This window comes from Artemia sp. Qi Xiang Cuo, chromosome 11 (genome assembly GCF_049724085.1).
Source record: "Artemia sp. Qi Xiang Cuo chromosome 11, ASM4972408v1, whole genome shotgun sequence".
NCBI classification, from domain to species: Eukaryota; Metazoa; Arthropoda; class Branchiopoda; order Anostraca; family Artemiidae; genus Artemia; species Artemia sp. Qi Xiang Cuo.
This window is the reverse complement of record NC_142804.1, coordinates 65,883,724-65,905,910: the sequence shown is the minus strand read 5'-3', so window position 1 is coordinate 65,905,910 and position 22,187 is coordinate 65,883,724. Positions and strand designations below refer to the sequence as shown.

The following is a 22,187-nucleotide window of genomic DNA, read 5'->3' as shown; positions in this document are numbered from 1 at the left end:
TAAGATAGCCATTTGATTCAGCATAGTTGAAAGGTCCAATAACTGTACCTCTGGGGATTACATGACCCCCCACAACCCCCTGAGAAAGCGAAGTAAGTTACTCAATTTGCCAATTAATTTTAGTATTTCTTATTGGGAAAGATACTGTTTTTTTTTTTTTTTTTTTTTTTGGGGGGGGGGGGGGCTCTACAGGGGTGTACTTCCCGCGGGGATACTTTTATGTAAGGACGAAAGTTTACGGAGGATTTTTTTACGGGGGAGGAGGAGGATAGGGCATTAAGTTATGGATTTTGCCCATGGTTTACACATATTGTATGTTATCAAGAAATATACGTGCTTTTTTTTAGGAACTTTCCATGGGAGAAGGGATTTTCTGAGGGGATACTCTCCATGAAGGAGGGGGGAATATTCATGGTATGATTTGAAGAACGATCAGAAATTAAATAAAAAATGGTAAAAGAATGAAAGAAAAAATAGATAAAAAGACCATGCGTTTCCGGAAAAGGAATTTAGACACGGAATTTTCCGCCGGAGTAGTTTTCTGCTGAGGAGATACTTTTTGAAAGATATTTTTCAGGTAGAGGGGAGGCGAATTTCCAGGCATGATTTGAAAAACCATCAGAAATTAAACAAAAATAAATAAGTTTTTCAACTGAACGTAAGGAGCAACATTAAAACTTGGAAAAAGAGAAATTATTCCGTATACGAGGGTGCTTTTCCTTCTTCAATCTTCACTCTTTACGCTAAAGTTTGACTTTTCGCCCCAATTCTTTAAGAATGACTCTTGAAACACAATGGCGTTTAAGTGGAATAAGGAGATTTCTTAAAACACGAAAAATTTTGTTGTAACAAGCGAGGGGTTAAGGAGGAGGCAGTCCCTCTCACATACGTAATAATTTCTGTTCGCTTTGGGTTTTAATGTTGCTTTTTACTTTCAATTGAATAAGCATTTTTTAATCACTTTTTTTAGAACAAGTTGTGTTTTGTAATAATTAAATTTAAAAAATAGGTTTTATTAACTGAAAGTAAAAAGCGACATTAAAACTTAAAACGAACAGAAATTATTCCGTATATGAAAGGGACTGTCCCCTCCTCAACACCTCGCTCTTTACGCTAAAGTTTTTTATTGTTTTAAAAAATAACGTTTTGTGACAGAGTCAAACTTTAGTGTAAAGAGCGAAGCGTTGAGGAGGGGACAGCTCCTTTCATATACGGAATTATTTCTGTTCGTTTTAAGTTTTAATGTCGCTCCTTACTTTCAGTTTAAAAAAACTTGCTTTTTTAAATTTAATTTCTGAACGTTTTTGAATTAATGCAGCGTTTATTTTGGCTCACCGTACATGAATAATTAAAACGAAATTTGCATATTAATTTTACTTGTTTGGCTAATTGGCTTTATCGAAATTTTGTTCTGACGTAATTTACGAATTAACTTGCGTAACGAACTTCTATATTCGTATGTTTTTATTAGGTATATTAGGGAGTTGGCCCCCTAGTCAATACCTCGCTCTTTGCGCTAAAGTTTGAATTTTGTTCAAATCACAAACCCGTAAGTCACAAAGGTCGGTCAATTAGAATAGATAGCTCTTTTGAAAGTACCAAAAAACTTTAGCGTAAACGGCGAGGTATTGACTAGAGGGCGAACCCCCTCATATATGTAACCATTTCTGTTCGCTTTAAGTTTTAATGGTGCTCCTTACTTTCAGTTGAAAAAACTTGTTTTTTTTATTTCATTTCTGATCGTTTTTTAAATAATGCTGGGAAATCCGGTGCTCCCTTCATAGAAGTATCACTTCCCCCAAGGAAACATCCTCCATGTAAAGGTCCTTCCCCGTAACCCCCTCCTCTAACCCCCCCCCCCACCAGAAAAAAATCCCTCCTGAAACGTATGTGTACTTCCCATTAACCAATACTATATGTAAACGATGGGCAAAGTTCATAACTTGCAGTCCTTCCCCGGGGAACTGTGGGGAATCAAGTCATTGTCAAAGACATATTTTAGACTTCCGATTATGCTGAACAAAATGGCTGTCTCAAAATTTTGATTGGGTGACTTCAGGAAAAAATGAGAGTAGGGTTCTATGATACGCTGAATCTGAGGGTGTGATTTTCATTCAAGTTCTGTGACTTTTAGGGGTTTTTCCTTCTTTTTTCAAAAATACGGCAAATTTTCTAATGGCACGTAACTTTTGATGGGTAACACTAAACTTAATGAACCTTATATTTTTGGAATCAGCATAAAAATATGATTCTATTGATGTATCTATGGGTATGAAAATTCCACTTTTTATTTTCGGTTAGTATTGAGCCGTGTCGCTCCTTGCTTACAGTTTGTTACCACGAACTGTTTGATCAAGAGTTTTCCTTGATAAGTTTTCAAATATTTTGATTGAGTGACAAATATAAATAACGGTACTGGTGTGTTATATGGTCGCTTTTATATACAAATGAGAGATGAAACCCGCCAGACTGGTTATTTCTCAATAGCGGTCTCTTGAAATGGAATGCAAAGAGTAGTTTTCATTGCGTTCATGATATTTAAACTGTTGTTTATTAGGGTTTAGTAGGGGGGGGCACCTTGGTTATGTTAGGTTACATATTTAATATATGCTATGCTTTACTCTAATATATGCTATGCTCTAATATATGCTTAATATATGCTATGCTCTAATGTGCAAATACATATCCCAAATTTGTTTCTAAACTATTATATATTCATCCTATTTTATTTTATTTAATTAGCATTAACCAAACTTGACTTTTTATTAGTGACCATATAATGCACCAGTACCAAAATTTGGAATTGAGAATCAGAAGAACTATCTTTTAAAAATAAATTTACTAAAAAATACTTTTTCCATGAAAAGGAAGGACAGATCCTAAAACTTAAACCAGGTATAAATTAGTTTACTATAACATAGTATGCTTAAAATGACCAAGTTACTATGAATGAATAAATAAAAAAGAAAAAATAGAAAAAAATAAGACTGAGTGCGGTACTGTCCGTAGATTCCTAAGGTTTAAATTTCATTCCCATAGAGCTTATGGTGTACGTCCATGGTTTCATTTCTGAACAAATATGAAAAATTTCTTTTTCACTTCATATACTTTTGATACTTTTTTTTCCCCTTATAAATTCGTCTGCTTTGCTGTAATATTTGGTCTTTACTGTGGAAACATCTTGGAGGAAACGATGCATCAGCTAAAGCCCATTCACAACGAGATTTTGCTAGCACCAAGATTCAGCTCTTACTAATTCGACCCAATCATGATTTTTCATATAATGTTTAATGCAATCAAAAATTTTTGAAAAATCTGATTGGTTCGTATTAGTGGTAGCTAAATCTCGATATTAGTAAAATCTCATTGTGAATGGGCCTTAAAACAATTGTTTTATCTACAACAGATCTCTCAGTTGACTTTCCAAATAACTTGACCCAAAAATGAATTCAGGATGGCTAATGTGATTGGCTGAATGACTCAATTAGATTATGGTTAACTAAACAAAATATGTACGTTTGATCTCCATTAACTAAGTATTATTATCTTAAATATGTTAATTATAATATATCAAATAAACTATAATTTATATGCGTAACTTACCGTGATGCTGCAATGTCAGCTTTCTGGAGAGCAATCTTAGATGCACGCTGTGCTGCGCTAACTGCGGCATCAACCCTCTCTCGAAATTTTGCTGATCTTATCAAAAATAAATGTTTTTTCTTCTGTGAAGTAATAAGGACATTGTTCTTATATTTTCCTTCTTCTCGAGATCCATCTTTGAATATAGTAACTCCATATCCATATTTTTTATTGTTGAACCATTCACCCTCATACTTTAGACCATCAGTGCGTTCACTGATTCCAAAACCGGCTCGTTTATCGTTTTTCCACTCGCCCATGTACGTTTCCGTAACATTTGCATCCAGTTGATCATCCTAAGAATAAAATAAGACTTACTCAAGTATAAAACATGGACCGTCGAGAGCTTTCGTCTTACAAGGCTGGAAGTACCAGAGGCATAAGAATTAAAACACCCCCCCCCTATACCCACCCTAAGTCTATTCACGCCTTAAAACCATAATTTTCTAATACTTTTCTTTTGTTAACTCAGATTTATGATGTTTCTGGGCAATACCACGTTTTCGCTCAAGGTTGTCACGTTGAAGCGTAAAAATGAGTGAGCAAAACTGATTAGTTAAATTTCAATGATTTTCGTTCGTAAAAACTCGAACACTAACAACCCGTTGATTCCCAAAGACAATTACACTTTCAAAGGAAAGCTGCATCTTCTGAAGCTGTTTGGCACCATTTGTTATTAGCTTTTTTTGCTAATTTTTTGCCGCTGTTTTTATTTTTTAGTTTGCCGCCCTCTACTATCAAAATCTGCATAGCTAAATGTAGAGGTATTTCGGTACTTGTGTATTATACGCCACTCACTCAAGTTTACGCTGTCTAAAACTCGAGAACTAACCGGTTTTTTTTGTTAGTTTATTTCAGCTTTGCGTGAGACAAAATAAACAAGTGACAGAATAGATCTTAAATATGTAATTTGGGCTATATTTTGCATTTTATGGGGGGGGGGGGGGTAATGTACTTGGACAGTTTGCAGTTAGAAAACATTTCTTACTTCATAATATGCAGAATAATTGTACCAAACACATCTTGCATGCAGACCCTCTATACTTTACCCCCACCCCCATAATTTGCAAATATATAGCCCAAATTTGTATTATATTTTTCATTATATTTTGTGATGTTGCATTAGGATTGAGCGTCAAAGAAACAGGTTCTGATTAAATGAAGTACTTGAGTGAGTGGCGTATAATACACAAGTACCGGGGTTTTTGTTAAAAATTGTATTCCTGATTTTTTCCTAATTTTTTAGACTAATTATGGTTGTGTAAGTTTCCAGTTAACCAACTAAAACAATAAGACTTGCTTTTCACTGTTTTTGGTACTTCAAATAAACAGTCACTCTGTTTATTGCAATGTATAATCACGTATACCTTTCATACTTTTGATTCCTATGCTCAATTACTACTATTACTACTACTACTAGCAACGCACTGCATTACCAGGTCACCTGAGAACAACACAGCTGCGGACACTCTTCCTACATCCCAACCTATTCAAAGCTTTCCTATTTAAACCCTCCAAAGAAGTTTTAAATTTAAACCGTTCATTGCGACTTCTCCCCACTTTAATCGGGGACGTCCTGCTTTTTGTTTGGTCTTTTTATGACATTAATTTAAAAAACTTTTTCCAAAAAATAAGTTTTTCACAGAAAAGTAAAGAACTCTATTAAACAAAAAATGAGCAAAAATAAAATCAAATAATCTACCAAGCGTGAAAATACCACAAATCAGCATCGATAAATAAATGAAACCCAAAACTAACAGAAATTACAATATTTAACCGAGTCAAACTCAAAACGAGCAGAAATTAATAAAAATTGGGTGCAAAACCCCTATACCTTCCCAAGGCCAGAACAAAATTTGCACTTTACTGAAAAAATATAAATGTTTTTACTTTTATAACTTTAATAAATCAAATAATATTAACATTTTGATTACTAAATATTAGTATATGTATATTAAACTGACAATGCACATTCATTTGTATTTTTAAACCCTTGCCCTGAGGGTTTTGGGGGAGTGTCCTCCTCTTTACTTAGTCTTCTTTTCTTGTTTCGTTCTTGAGTGTCCCCGTTCTTTACTTAGGCAGCGCGATCGCGCTGCCTATGATTTATGCAACAACTTTCTACATAAACCTCATATGCCCCAGGGCATAACTTACAACCCTTGCACTAAAGGCTCTAAGGGGAGTATCACCCTAGACGACCCAATCACAACAAATGTCAATTAAATTAAACAGGATAGCTTTATCGAACTTTTTTTATAATATGATTGTGAAAATGGCGGGAAAGAGAGGGGCGTTATTCACTCTCCAATTAATTTCAACTTTCAGAATTCGAACAAACCCCTTCAAGTCCCAATTGAATGAGCCCTTTTAAATTTTCTACGACAACACTTCAAATAAAAACTTTATATGCCGCCAGGGCATAAATTAAGACCCTTGCCCTGAGGGCTGTGGGGGGAGGGGTTGTAATCCTTAAAAACCTAAGTTCCAAAACTTTCAGCTACGTTGAATAATATGGCTATCTAAAATATGGATTGGATGTGTTTGGGGAAAAGGTGGGCGTGAGAGGGGGGTTAGTTGCCCTCAAATCACTTTCGACTATTAAAAAGGGCACTAGCCCTTTCAATTTCAAATCGAATGAGCCCTTTTTCAAGTTTCCACGACAAAGATTTCAATAAAAACCTTATATGCCCCCAGGGCATAACTTAAAATCCTTGCCCTGAGGGTTGTGGGGGAGTGTCCTCCTCAAAAACATATTTTCTATCTGGAAATCAACTACGCTGAACACAATGGGCATCTCAAAATTTGTATTGGATGTGTTTGGGGGAATGATGGGCGTGGGTGAGCTAGTTGCCCTCCAATCACTTTCAAATATAAAAAAGACACTAGCCCTTTAAATTTCCGATTAAAGGAGCTTTTTTTGAAGTTTATACAACAATACCTTCTTTAATGTCCTTATGGGCCCCCAGGGTATTGCTTAAAACCCTTACCATGAGAGCTGTGGGGGAGTGTCCCCTTCAAAAATATATTTTCTATGTGAAAATTAACAAAGCTGAACAGAATGGCCATCTCAAAATTTTGATTGGATGTGTTTGGGGGAATGATTGGCGTGGGGGGGCTAGTTGCCCTCCATTCACTTTTGACTATTAAAAAGGGTACTAGCCCTTCGAATTCCAATTGAATGAGCCTGTTTTGAAGTTTCTACGACAACGCCTTCTATAAAAACCTTATATGCCCCCAGGGCATAACTTAAAACCCTTGCTGTGAGGGATTTGGGAGATTTTCCTCCTCACAAATATATTGTTTATCTGAAAATAAACTATGGTGAACAAAATGGCTATATCAAAATTTTTATTAGATATCTTGGGGAGAATGAGGGCCGTGGGGGGGCTAGTTGCCCTCCAATCACTTTCGACTATTAAAAACGGCACTAGCCACTCCAATTTCCAATCGAATGAGCCCTTTTCAGAGTTTCTACGACAACTCCTTCGATACGAAGTGCCCGACTGAAGAAGAAGAAGAAGAGAAAAACACATTGTGCCCACACCGTTCTTTACTTAGGCAGCGCTAGCGCGCTGACTATGATAGTGACTTAACACGAATTTAGTATTTTCAATTAGGGGGGCCAAGATCCTCAAAATCTCCTTCGGGACGAAGACTGATCAAATTCAATGTGTATCCAATCTAAAATGTTCCTTGGTTTTGGTGCTAAATTTTGCCTGAAATTAAAAGGGAGAAACCGTGATGACATTTTCCGACCTATAAAGTTTCTTTCTGGCTGTTTCTGAAAGCTACTAAATAGCTTCTGTGCAAACTATCCCACTTAAAACATATTTGCGATTATTTTTCCAATTACTGAGTCGTTTTGAATTGAAATGGCCAAAATGTAATAAAATATACTTATTATATTTATTTATTGAACATTTGCACTGTAACTAAGATTTTTTTTGCATGCCTCATTTATCAAAACTAAAGAAATGAATAAGTAAGGCTTTTTCCAAAGAAAATAAGGGACTATATCATAACTGTATTGGAGAGGGTTCCCGCACTCTCAGCCCCCGTTCTTCACGCTAAAGTTTACCTAATGCTTTCCTGGAAGCCTTTTATTGAGAAACACATATAGCCAGTTGGCAAATGCATTTTTTTTTATTTTCTAAGTGTCTTTCTAACGTTGAAACTCAAAATTTTATTATAGAAAAGTTGAATAAGTAAATTCTTCCTTTGTCGTGCCAGTGTGAAAAAAATAAGCATTTTTACTCGAACCCGTTCAACTCAAGCCATTTAACTCAACCCTTGCTAAACTCAACGCCCATCAAACTTAGACCGCATATAGCTAAATCTGCGTTCGAATGAACCTCCCTTTAATTCAGCACAATGAAACTGAACCCCCGTTAAAGTCAAACCAAATTCAACTCAACCCCATTCCCTTTACTCTTGGGTAACAGCATTCGTTTTTAATCATTGACAGAGAAAACAGTCACACTTTAATGTAAAAGACTGGAGCTTAGGGATAGACAGCCCTCTTGTGTTTGTTTTAACTTTTAATTACGTTCTTTACTTTCATTTGGATAAAATGTTTCTTATATTTAATTTACGTTTGTTTTGAATATAATAATCAGAGTCATATAAATATTAGGGAACTTAAGCTCCTTAACTTAGAGGGAACTTAACTTATTAACTCCTTAACTTATTAGGGAACTTAGAGCTCCTTAAGCTCCTCTTCTTTGTGCTAAAGTTTAACTTTTTTGTATTATAGTACTTCGGGAATAATGGCTCGTGTGTTCACTTTATGCAATAAAATAGAAGTTTCCTAGACACAAAACTAGAAGTTTCTTTCAGCTTGAACTCAACTTTTTTCAAAGTGCTTCAATATCATTAAATTAATGTTTCTTAATAAAAACAACGTTTAATAAAATAGTCATGTTGAAAGGTTAGTTCAAATATATTTTCAAACAGTTCGTGGTAACGAACTGTAAGTAACGAGCGACCCGGCTCAATAGTAACCGAAACTCTAAAAACGGAGTTTTTATATCAATAGATTCATCTAAAGAATCAGATTTTTATGCTGATTTCAAATATATAAGTTTCATCAAGTTTAGTCTATACCTATCAAAAGTGAAACACCTGAAAAAAATTGCCTTATTTAAGAAAAAAGGGGGAAACACCCCCTAAAAGTTATAGAACTTAAAGGAAAATCGCACCATCAGATTCAGCGTATCAGAGAAACCTACCATAGAAGTTTCAAGTTCCTATCTGTAAAAATGGGGACTTTTGTATTTTTTGCCAGAAGAAAGATCACGGATGCGTGTTTATTTTTTTTTTTTTTTTTGGTTTTTTTTCCCCAGGGTTGAGCGTATCGAACCAATGGTCCTAGAATATCACGGGAGGACTCATTCGAACGGAAATTAAAAGTTCTAGTGTCATTTTTAAGTGACTAAAAAATGGAGGGCAACTAGGCTCCCACCAACACTTATTTTTTTCCCAAAGTCACCCGATCAAAATTTTGAGATAGCCATTTTGTTCAGCATGGTCAAAAATTCAACGACTATGTCTTTGAGGATGACTTATTCCCACACATTCCCCGGGGGAAGGTCTGCAAGTTATGAACTTTGCCCAATGTTTACATATAATATTGGTTATTGGGAAGTATATAGAAGTTTTCAGGGGGGATTTTTTCTGGTAGTTAGGGGGGGGGGGGTTTGTGGGTCGGTGGTTAAGTGGGAGGATCTTTCCATGGAGGAAGTTATCATAGGGGAAGGGACATGGCTAGGAAGGGGGCGTTGGATTTCCCTGCACTATTTAAAAAAAACAATCAGAAATTAAATAATAAAAAAACAACAATTTTTTCAACTGAAAGTAAGGAACGACATCAAAATTTAAAACTAAAAGAAATTATTACGTATATAATTGGGTTCACCCCCTAGTCATTACCTTGCTCTTTACGCTAAAGTTTTTTTTGTACTTTCATCACAGCTATTTATTCTAATTAATAGCTAATTAATATTTATTGTGATTAAGGGGTCATTCTTCAAAACTTGGAACAAAATTTGAACTTTATCATAAAGAGCTAGGTATTGGCTAGGGGGCGAACCCTTAAATACGCAATAAAAATATAGAAGTTTGTTGCGTAAGTTTATTTGTAAGTTACGTCAGAACCAAATTTCGAGAAAGCCATTTAGCCAAAAAAAAGAATTCATGTTTTGAATTCAAAGAATTATTCATATGCGGTGATCCAAAATCAAAGCTGCATTAATTCAAAAACGTTCAGAAATAAAAAAAATAAATAAAAATAAAGTTTGTTTACCTGAAACTAAGGAGCGACATTGAAACTTAAAACGAACAGAAATTATTCCGTGTATGAAAGGGGCTGTCCCCTCCTCAACACCTAGCTCTTTACGCTAAAGCTTGACTCTGTCTCACAACTTTATTTCTTAAAACGATAAAAAAAAACTTTAGCGTAAAGAGCGAGGTGTTGAGGAGGGTACAGCCCTTTTTAATTAATTTCCGAATAAAGGGAGGCCCGACAGGTACAAATCTAGAAATATTTTTTGAAGGGAGAGAGGACAGTATTACAAACTGGAAAAAAACAAATATATGCCAAAAACATCGCATTTATGTTTTGACAAGTTCCTTATTACGTGTTTGATAACAAGTTTTTTATATAATAATAAGCATTAAATAAGATCATGGGTGTAACGAGAGCCGTGGGATCAATTATCTTGTATGGGTAGGCCCATACAAAAGCAATACATATAGTAACATTTCAGTTTTATTAAGAGGAATAAGGGGGTTTGAACCTATCTCCGGTCCCCTTGGATTTGTTCCTAAGGTCAGGTTAGTTAAACCTCCTTATATTGAAGGACCTATCATGGAAAGTTTGAGAATTAGAACCTAAAAATGTACATTTTGGAGGCTTCAGGTACCCTGCTCTTAATAAAAAAAAAAATATCCGATGACCCCCAATAAGGGTTACACGACTGTTCAAAGTTGAAAAGCCGTTATTATTGCTGAATAAACAACTGTAATAACCGTTGATTTTGTGCTAAATTTTTCGAAGTTCATATTACTGACTTACAAATAAAGTGAACGTACCACTTGATGCCTTTTTTATGCTCTTACGAATATAATAATCGCTTCTATTGGCAACTCAAAAATAATCACCCCCCCCCCACCCCCCCACCCCTAATGTGCAAATATATACCCTGAATTGGAATATACCATGAATTGTCGACGGCAAAGTTTCGAATCGCAAAATTCAGCGCTATTTGTGTCGACGACATTTGAAAAATTGGAACGGTAGAAAACAGTTTTATATTTGAGTTGCTAAATAAATGAGGTTTGAATTGTTATAAATAAGTATTTTTGGAATATGTTACTTTTGAACAACGTATTTATAAACTAGTTACATGTTTTTAACCACTTTTCAGTAACTTAACTAGTGTTGATAACTTTTTTGTGTGCTTACAATTCAGGGTATATATTTGTAAATTAGGGGGGGGGGGGTGGGGGGGGGTAAATTTTAATTTCCGATAGAAGCGAATATTATATTCATAAAGAGCATAATAAAGGCATCGAGTGGTATGTTCACTTTATTTGTCGATAATATGAACTGCGAAAAATTTACCGATTTTGTCTGGTCTGCATTTGGGAGTAAAAGACCGTCACTTGACAGCATGTCTTCTAAACCTGGGAGGATGTAAAATTTACTTCTCAATATTTTAAATCAATTGGCTGTCTCACAGTCGTCGTTTGATAACATTTTTGCCGTATTTTGACCAAAAGCACAATCGCTGTATTTTGGAAGGGTTTCAAAATAGTGCTGTATTTTTCCATTTTATGCTTCACCAATGACCTTGTTAACATAAGGAGAGCCATTCCGTGTTAGAAAATCGTTCCCGGGGAATTTCAAAGGATTATCAGACAATTGCCCCTGTACAGCTTCCTACTAGGGTTTCATTTAATCTTTAATAGAATTTTTTGGATGTTTTGAGTTTGAATTATTATAGGAATTTACTTTTGCTGGTCTTAAGTTTAATATTGCTCTATAGTATCCTTTGAAAAACTTCTTATTCGGTAAGTTTTTTTTTATTACTTTCTGTTCATTTTTACTGCCGAAGTTGCAAGTTTTTCAGCATTCCTCATTTCAACATCAATTTTTTTTTCAATATCAAAGTTTCATCGAGGTATAAAAAAATCAGTTATATTTTTCAACACTCCCTTCAACATTCCCTGAAAGTAGTCACGAATAGATGTGGTAGCAGTTACGAGCAGTCGCAGTCACAGTTGCAAGTTGTTGCAGTTGGAAATAGTCACATTTGCAGTCACGACCAGTCTCATTTGCAGCCGCAATAGTCGCATTAGCAGTAGTGGCCCTGATAGTTTCAAGTTACTACCCATACCTATTCCTAAGATATTGCAGATATGCCGTTTTGATAACTTGGCGGCATATAGTGTCTTTTGATTTAGCTCAATCTACCCCTCTACATTTACCAAAATTTTGTCTCAACACTCTTAGTCATTTTTGACAACCCAGGATCAAAAATTTCCCCCTTTCCTAATAATAAATTCTGCATCTATAAAATGGAAAATTTGCATAATTTACATTCCTTGTCCTGGGGCTGCAGGGGCATGGCTTCCACACAGGCTTAGCTATTAGACTTTGTGGCTATTTCGAATTGAAAGGCTTTTTAATATCTCTATCAGTGTTAAGGAGAGAATCTAAAAGGGAAGGAGGGTCGGTGGCTTGCCACCCACCTCTCCACCCTGGTAGATGGCTGCCCTTCGTTCCTTTTCAACATGCCTCACTATATGGCTTTAAAGTTTCAACTTAACATTCTTAGCCGTTCCTTAGATATTTCTTCTGTGCCCGTTTGAAAACACTCCTGCATATAGTGTGCATTCATTTTTTTACACCTCCTTCAACATTTTCTAAAAGTTTTTACATTAATATTGTTAGCCTTTTTGGAAACTCCGAATCAAACCGGTCACCTTTTCCCAATAGCCAACCATGTATATAAACAATGAGTGATTTATATAACTTTCAACTCTTGCCTCACAGGACTGTGGGGGTTAATTGATCCCTGAAGGTATAGACTTTATCGGCAATTTTGAACAAGATGGCTATTCCAAAATTTTGAGCAGATATCCTTGGAGGGAGTGCAGCTAAATAGGGAAAGGGAGGGGTACTGGTTCCCTTCTGACCTCTTTTTAACATCTTCCTCAGCATGCTGTGAAAATATAAATTTAATACCCTCAGCTGTTCTTGTGATACTGCAGATACACCTTTTTGATAAACAAGATGCACATGGTATCTTTAGATTTAGTTTAACAAGCCCCTCAACATCCCCTGTGATTTTATCTTAATACCTTTATCCTTTTTGAATACACCTCCTTTTTCCTAATGATAAATCAAACATGTAAAATAGGTCAAATTGCATAAGTCACAATCCTTACCCTGTGGGGGGGGGTTCATTGCATACCCGGAGGCATAGTTCCTAGACCTTTTGAATGTCTTGAAAAAAATCGCTTTTTCAAAATTTTCATCAGCGTTGAGGGAGGGAGCATCTAAAAAGATCAAGGTGGCTGGTTACCCTCCGGTAGCTTTCATACATCCCCTCGGCGTCATAGGAAAATTTTCAATTTAGTACCCTCAACCGTTTCTTAGATATTGATGACGCGTCCTTCTGACAATCACACAGCATGCACACAGTGTGTCTTATTGTGTTCAACATACCTCTCCAAGGCTATGGGGAGTTATGTCACCCTCATGGGCATAGTTATTTGAGATTTTAACTATTTTGAGCAAGATGTAAATTTCAAAATTTTGATGAGATATTTTTTGGGGAACAGCAAAGCAACAAAACCATATTTTCAACACCCTCCCAAAAGTCCTGAAAGTTTCAACTCAATGCTCTCTGTCGTTCTTAAAATATTGCAAATTCTCCTTTTTGATCAACTTTTAATATGGTATAACATATCCCTCAAGATTTTCCAAGGTTACACTTCAATGCTCATAGCCTTTAAAGATACACCCTCTCCTTTTCCTAATGGTAAATATTGCCAGTAAACAATGGACGAATTTCCTAATTTACAATCCTTACTCCAGGGCTATGGGGCATGGGATTCCTGGAAGTATAGCTATCAGACCTCTAGACTAGTTTGAAAAATGACAATTCCAAAATTTTGATAAGTGATGAGCAGAGCGGGGAGGGACTTAAAGAAAATCAAGGAGGGGGGGGGTCTGGATAACCTAAAATCTCTCTTCAACATCTCCTTAGCATACCTTGGAATTTTCAACTTAATACCCTCAGTCGTTCTTTAGATATTGCTAGCATTTCCTTTTCACAACCAGCATGTACATATAATGTTTTGTTTGTGCTCGGCATACCTGTCAACATTTCCTTATAGTTTCACCTTAATACCCTGATCCTTTTCGGAGAACCAAGATCAAACACGCCCTCTTTTCCAGTAAAAATCCGTATATTTTAAGAATGGGCGAATTACATAATTTACAGTCCTTGCCCAGAGAGTTGGGGGAGTTATGTTAACCCTGGAGGCCTGATTATTTGACTTTTGAACTATTTTGAACAAAATTGTTATCTCAAAATTTTGATCTGATGCATATGGGGAGGAAAAGGCGTGGCGGAGGGGTGGTTGCCTTTTGATCACTTTTGAACCTCAACAAGGGCACTAAAACTTTCGATTTCTAATCAAAGTTTATATGACCACCCTTTCCATAGAGAGCCTATGGCCTTTAGTGGCCTTATGGCCTGCTTGCCCTTTGATCACTTTGTACTCTTAAAACAGGAGCTAGAACTTTTAATTTCCAATCGAATGAGCAGCCTCCAAAGTTTGTATGACGACCCTTTCTATAAACACCTTGTGTAGTAACAATGGGCAACTTGCATAAGTTAGGGCCCTTACCCTGGGGGCTGTGGAGGATTTGGCAATTCCTTAGTGATAGTTATTTGACTTTTGAACTATTTTGAACCAAATGACTGTCTTAAAATTTTGATCGGATGTTTTGGGGGAAAAAGGCGTGAAGGGGGGGGGGCTAGTTACCCTCTAATAGCTTTTTGACTCAAAAATCACACTAGAATGTTTTCATTTCCAATCAAATGAGCCACCTCCGTAGTTCATACGACTACCCCCTAATAAAAACCATATCTGTTAACAACGGGCAACTAGCATAACTTATAGCCCTTGCCTCGAGGGTTGGGGCCAGTGGATATTCACCCAATAGCCATGGTTATTTGACCTTCGGACTATTTTAGACAAAATGGCTATCTCAAAATTTGGTCAGAATTACTTGTGGAAAAAAGGGCGTTGGGGATCTAGCTGCCCTCCGATCACTTTTGGCTTTTAAAAAGAGGACAAGAAATTTCTATTTCAAATCGAATGAGCCTCCTCCAAAGTTTATGCGACCACTTCTTCCATAAGAAAATAATACGTTAACACCAGGCCGTGACGCTCAGTTCTTAATTTGATTCAAACGGGTGGTAGCTCCATTTATGGTAATTTCTTTTCGTTTTAAGTTTGATTGAATTATTTATTTTCGTTTCTGTTGGCTTATATTTTTATTCGTCAATTATAATATCTGTTATGTTTTAAGTTCGACGTGATTATTGGTTTAATTTCTGTAAGTTGTATATTTCGTTTATTCAATTAGGGTATTATTTGTTCGTTTTAAGCTTGACTGTTTATACTAATTTATTTCTGTTCATTTTAGTGTGGCTTTTTACTTTTCTTTGAAAGGCTTTTTTACAGATATTTTTCTTATTCATAACGTCAAGAGAACAAACCTTATCAGTTTTTATCCTACTGTTTGCCAATAGACATCTAAGTAATTACGCCATTTCTTGTTTATCAATATCTATCTCTCTTGAAATTAAGCTTTCAGTTTGACAAACGTTGAGGATATTCTATCACGAGAAACTGAGAAATTAGGATCGATTAACATTGTGAAACCAATTGTCGTAAAATCTTCCCTTAAGAAAAGATACCTTTCATCTTATTAAGAACAGTATTTCACAATGAAAACAAGATACTGCAGCTTTCAACAAATGAAAAGATGACATAGATACCATAAATAAGAAAACTGAAAATTGATAAAATGCAGGAGGTTCATTAGCCATTTTCTACAAGGGAAACAATTTTTATGAAATCAGTAATAAGCATGATTCGATGTTTCTAACTTTTACTGTTAAGTCAGGTCTTAATCGTAGTAAGGGTCATAAGCATTCTACATCTTAAGAAGTTTATTGCAAATTTTGGAGAGCTTATTTTACCTTGTCTTAATTCATTTCTAAGACAATCAAAAGAGACCATGCCTTCCTTTCCTTTATTAGTATCCATATAAGTGGATGTAAGATGATCAGAACAGACTCATTAATTATTTTTAATTAATTATTATTATTTATAAATAATCATTATTAATTGCTTATTAATTAATTATTAATTATATATCTTATTAATTATTAGGAACCAAACGTCATCCTGAGCCTATTATCGGATGCTTCAATGCTAAGATGAACAAGAAAAATACAACTATGTTCTAATTTAACGTTATTATAGAATAGAATAGAATAGAATATGATTTTTTGGCTAAAATAGCACAAAAGCTAGCATAAGCACGTCAAAATTACCATAACAAAACAAATGTTATGGGATAAACATAAAACAAAAAATTGAACCAATAATAAAACAGATGTTAGGGGATAAACATAAAACAGAAGTTATATCAATTATTAAAATAGGAAACAAAATAGGGGACAAAAGAGTTTTTGTACCTCATGGTCATCATTTGGGGATACAGGTCCAGTTGAGTATTTGGAGCTCTACGAGCATTGAGTCTTGTATTAGGAAGGGTTGGGGGATTTTCTTTAAAGGGAGGGAGAAAACGTCGATGATAGTCAGAACTAAGGCACTTGTGACCAAAGTTCATGGTAAGGATGTGACGTCGTCACACCTTATTCACGTTATTTCCCAAAAATGAAGGGTTTTTATTACTGCCATTTGCCAATTAATACAAATTATTACTCCATTTAAGATTTTTCGATCTTACTTTGTTTCTGAATACCTTGATTTTATCGGTGTAATAAGGCTCATGAGGATTCTACTCCTTAGAAAGTTTATCCAAAAAAATGTGGAAATTTCACCGTGTTTTAATTCACAAATCGGATGTATAGATAAGATCACGCCTTTTTCTAGTAGTTGATCAGATTATGTTTAACTATACTACTGGAAGTAGAGTTCCAAGTACTTGTTCCAAGCTAGAAAGTCAATGCAAGAATCTTTCTTTTCTGATTTGAAAAACTGCCATATTTTATTTACTCTAGTTGCCTGAATCAACGGCATCTATTGAAGCTGCATTACAAATTCTTCCCATCTGACAAATAAAACGTCAGCCAAGCTCGGCAGGAAGTATACCATCATCAGTCAGCATCTCGTCGACTATGAGATTGTCTACGGCATTCGCATATTTTTAGTGTTTTCTACATTCAACTTTGAAAGTTGGGGGGGGGGCTGGATTTTACGGAAATGAAATGATACTTCAGCTCTTCAAAAGACTAGGGATGGAAAAATATGGATGGTTTTAATCAGTAGTGTCAAAAGTGCTCTTTAATTTGAGAGAAGAATGCTGACCTAAAATTCTACGTGGTTTCTGGAAAAATTGGCAGAACAAATTAGATGACAATCTAATTTTGTAGGAATAAATATTACAAGGGACTTAAATGCTCGAAAGGATGAAGGGAATCTCTGTCTTTGAAAGTTTGCTAAATTCCCAACAAAAAGTTTTTTTCATTTTCCCATAAAAACTAAGAGTATATCTTAAAGAACTGAAATTTTACATTCTACATAGTGACCATTTTGGGATATTGACAAAGGAGATGGGATTCAGTATTATATTCTACAATATGACTACCCTGCTGAGTTTCCATAACTGATACAGATCCTTCAAATACTAACATACGAGGTGGAAAGAAGGACGGCACTGCCACTACTTTTATTAACTACCGCCAATGAATAATTTTTGCTGATCAGTATTGAATCCAAGGAAATATAAAAACCCGTCATTGAATATATTATCAAACAGTTCGTGGTAACGAACTGTAAGTAAGGAGTGACCCGGCTCAATAGTAACCGAAACTCTAAAAAACGGGATTTTGATACCAATAGATACATCAAAAGAATCAGATTTTTCATTTTAAAGAATTGGAACAAAATTCAAACTTTAGCGTAAAGAGCGAGGTATTGACTAGGGGGCGAAACCCCTAATATATGTATTAAAAATATATGGATATAGAAGTTGGTTATGTAAGTTAATTCGTAAGTTACGTATATTTATTACTAATAAAAACGTTCGTAAATAAAATTAAACTTTCGAGAAAGCCATTTAACCAAATAAAAGTAAAATTAATATGCAAATGTTGTTTTATTTATTCATGCACGGTGAGCCAAAATCAAAACCTGCATTAATTCAAAAACGTTCAAATATTAAATATAAAAAACAAGTTTTTTTAACTGAAAGTAAGGAGCAACGTTAAAACTTAAAACGAACAGAAATTATTCCGTATGTGAAAGGGCTGTCCCCTCCTCAACGCCTCGCTCTTTACACTAATGTTTGACTTTCTCACAACTCTATTTTTTTTAAACAATAAAAAACTTTGGCGTAAAGAGCGAGGCGTTGAGGAGGGGACAGCCCCTTTCATATATCGAATAACTTCTGTTCGTTTTTTTTTTATTTAATTATCGGAAAAGAAACAAGTCCTGTTTTAAGAAATCCTTGCTCTTAAAGATTTCCAGCACATCTTGGAGCTTTGAAAAAACAGGATTAACTGTTCCATTGGAATATACTATGAGGTCAAAAACATAAACTCCTGCCAAACGCCTACACTATCAATGATCCCCTTGCAAAACAAGTTTGATACCAATTAGGTCTTCAAAACAAACTTTTTCGATATCTAATAGCCTTTCCCATAGTCTCTACAATAAAAAGCGCTGTTATGTTTGATACCAATTAGGTCTTGTTTGTTTGATACAATAAAAAGTGTTGTTAGTTTGATACCAATTAGGTCTTCAAAACAAACTTTGTCGATATCTAATAGCCTTTCACATAGTCTGTACAATAAAAAGCGTTGTTATGTTTGATACCAATTAGGTCTTGTTAGTTTGATACAATAAAAAGCGTTGTTAGTTTGATACCAATTAGGTCTTCAAAACAAACTTTGTCGATATCTAATAGCCTTTCACATAGTCTGTACAATAAAAAGCGTTGTTATGTTTGATACCAATTAGGTCTTGTTAGTTTGATACAATAAAAAGCGTTGTTAGTTTGATACCAATTAGGTCTTCAAAACAAACTTTGTCGATATCTAATAGCCTTTCACATAGTCTGTACAATAAAAAGCGTTGTTATGTTTGATACCAATTAGGTCTTGTTAGTTTGATACAATAAAAAGCGTTGTTAGTTTGATACCAATTAGGTCTTCAAAACAAACTTTGTCGATATCTAATAGCCTTTCCCATAGTCTGTACAATAAAAAGCGTTGTTATGTTTTGGGGAAACTCTCGGGGAAACTTCGAATGAATTCCAGCGTGTCCATCTCGTCAATATTTTCTTGTGTTACCCAGACAACACAGGGGAGATTTCCTCAAGATTAAAGTTAAAGCCAGAAATAGGTGGATTATTGAATTAAGTTACCGGCAAAGACAGAAAGAAAATTATTCCGTGCGGTTATTGACTTATTTGAAGTGTAATAGTATAGCTTATTGTGGTCTAACCATGCTTAAGTAACACCTCCCTTTGGTTTAATTAAATAAAAAAAACAAGTTTTTTAACTGAAGGTAAGGAACGACGTTAAAACTTAAAACAAACAGAAATTACTCAAGAGGGGAACTGTAACGTTTCTTAAAGGGGCTTTCGACTAGGGTGATCCCCGTGATGCAGTTTGGTTTTTGATCCGACATCATTTTGAGGGGTGTCAGACTATTTTTTTCAAAATTCTCTCAACTTAGGTTTTGCAGCGAACTTTTGCAACAAACAGAACGTTTTTTATTGTTTAAAAAAAATAAGAGTTGTGAGAAAGTCAAACTTTAGCGTAAAGAGCGAGGCGTTGAGGAGGGGACAGCACCTTTCATATACGGAATAATTTCTGTTCGTTTCAAGTTATAACGTCGTTCCTTAGCTTCAGTTTAAAAAACCTGGTTTTTTTTTATTTAATTTTTGAACGTTTTTGAATTGATGCAGGTTTTGATTTTGGCTCACCGTACATGAATAATTAAAACAAAATTTGTATACTAATTTTACTTTTATTTGGTTAAATGGCTTTCTTGAAAGTTGTTTAATTTTATTTATGAACGTTTTTATTAGTAATAAATATACGTAACTTACGAATTAACTTACGTAACGAACTTCTATGTTTATATATTTTTAATAAGTATATTAGGGGGCTCGCCTAACAGTCAATACCTCGCTCTTTAATCTAAAGTTCGAATTGTGTTCCAATTCTTTAAAAATGACCCCTTAATCACAAAGGCCGTTATTTAGAATAAATAGCTCTTATGAAAGTACTAAAAAATATTTGGCTTAAAGAGCGAAGTACTGACTAGGGGATGAACCCAATCATACACGTAATATTCTCTGTTCGTTTTAAGTTTTGATGTTACTCCTTATTTTCAGTTGGAGAACTTGTTTTTTTTATATTTAATTTCTGATCTTTTTTTAAAATAATGCTTGGAAATCCGGTGCCCCCTTCATAGCAATGTCCCTTCCCCCATGAAAACCTCCTTCATGGAAAGATCCTCCCACACAACCCCCAACCCATCCACCCCCCTACTACCAGAAAAAAATCCCCCTGAAAACGTTTGTATACTTCTTAATAACCAATACTATAACAAGCAGAAATATAGTGATACTATGACCTTGATTAAATAAAAAAAACAAGTTTTTTTAACTGAAAGTAAGGAACGACGTTAAAACTTAAAACGAACAGAAATTATTCCGTATATGAAGGGGGCTGTCCCCCTCCTCAACGCCTTGCTCTTTACGCTAAAGTTTTTTTATTGTTTAAAAAAATAGAGTTGTGAGAAAGTCAAACTTTAGCGTAAAGAGCGAGGCGTTGAGGAGGGGGACAGCCCCTTCATATACGGAATAATTTCTGTTCGTTTTAAGTTTTAACGTCGTTCCTTACTTTCAGTTAAAAAAACTTGTTTTTTTTATTTAATTTTTGAACGTTTTTGAATTAATGCAGGTTTTGATTTTGGCTCACCGTACATGAATAATTAAAACAAAATTTGCATATTATATTTGGTTAAATGGCTTTTTCGAAACTTGTTTAATTTTATTTACGAACGTTTTTATTAGTAATAAATATACGTAACTTAGAATTAACTTACGTAACGAACTTCTATATTCATAAATTTTTAACACGTATATTAGGGGGTTCGCCCCTAGTCAATACCCTGCTCTTTAAACTATAGTTCGAATTTTTTTTCCAGTTCTTTAAAAATGACCTCTTAATCACAATCAGTTGATCAGTTGAAAAACTTGTTCTTTTTTATTTAATTCCTGATCTTTTTCTTTAATAATGCTGGGAAATCTGGCGCCCCCTTCATAGCAATGTCCCTTCCCCCATGAAAACTTCCTTCATGGAAAGATCCTTCCATATAGCCCCCGACCCTCTCCTTCCCCCACCTACCAGAAAAAATCTCCTCTGAAAAAGTCTGTATACTTCCCCATAACCAATACTATATGTTAACATTGAGTAAAGTTCATAACTTTCAGCCCTCCCCCTGGGGACTTTGGGGGATCAAGTCATCCTAAAAGACATTTTTATCATATTTTCGACCATGCTGAACAAAATGACTATCTCAAAATTTTGATCGGGTGACTTTGGGAAAAAAATGAGCGTGGTAGGGGGCCTAGTTTTCCTCCATTTTTTTGGTCATTTAAAAAGGGCACTAGAACTTTTAATTTGCGTTCCAATGAGCCCTCCCACGATATTCTAGGACCACTGGTTCGATACGATCACCCCTGGGGAAAAACAAAAAAAAACAAAAAAAACAAACAAACAAACAAATAAACACGCATCCGTGATCTTTCTTCTGGCAAAAAATGGAAAATTCCACATTTTTGTAGATAAGCGCTTGGAACCTTTACACTAGGGTCCTCTAATACGCTGAATATGATGGTGTGATTTTCATTAAGATTCTATAACCTTTATGGCTGTTTCGCCCTTTTTTAGAAAATCAGCCAAATTTTCTCAGGCGCGCAACTTTTGATGGGTAAGACTAAACTTGATGAAGCTTATATATTTGAAATCAGTATTAAAATTTGATTCTTCTGATGTATCTATTGGTATCAAAATCCCGTTTTTTAGAGTTTTGGTTACCATTGAGCCGGGTCGCTCCTTACTTACAGTTCGTTACCACGAACTGTTTGAATCGTTACCACGAACTGTTTGAAACGACAAAAACTTCAATGAATGAAATTAGTGAAAGCCCCTTTTAGGAGCAAAAATCAAAATGATTAATCAGAGGCAACA

General features: G+C 35.1%; 1 protein-coding gene across 1 annotated transcript in view; it reads right to left on the bottom strand.

The window, feature by feature from the left end:
* The window catches only part of jp (junctophilin), a 403,025-nt gene that overhangs the window by 154,121 nt on the left and 226,717 nt on the right, over positions 1 to 22,187 (bottom strand). Inside the window, exon 5 of the mRNA XM_089096954.1 lies at positions 3,604 to 3,938. Within this exon, the coding sequence (XP_088953080.1) occupies positions 3,604 to 3,938 (335 nt within the window). The remainder of the gene's footprint in view (positions 1 to 3,603; positions 3,939 to 22,187) is intronic.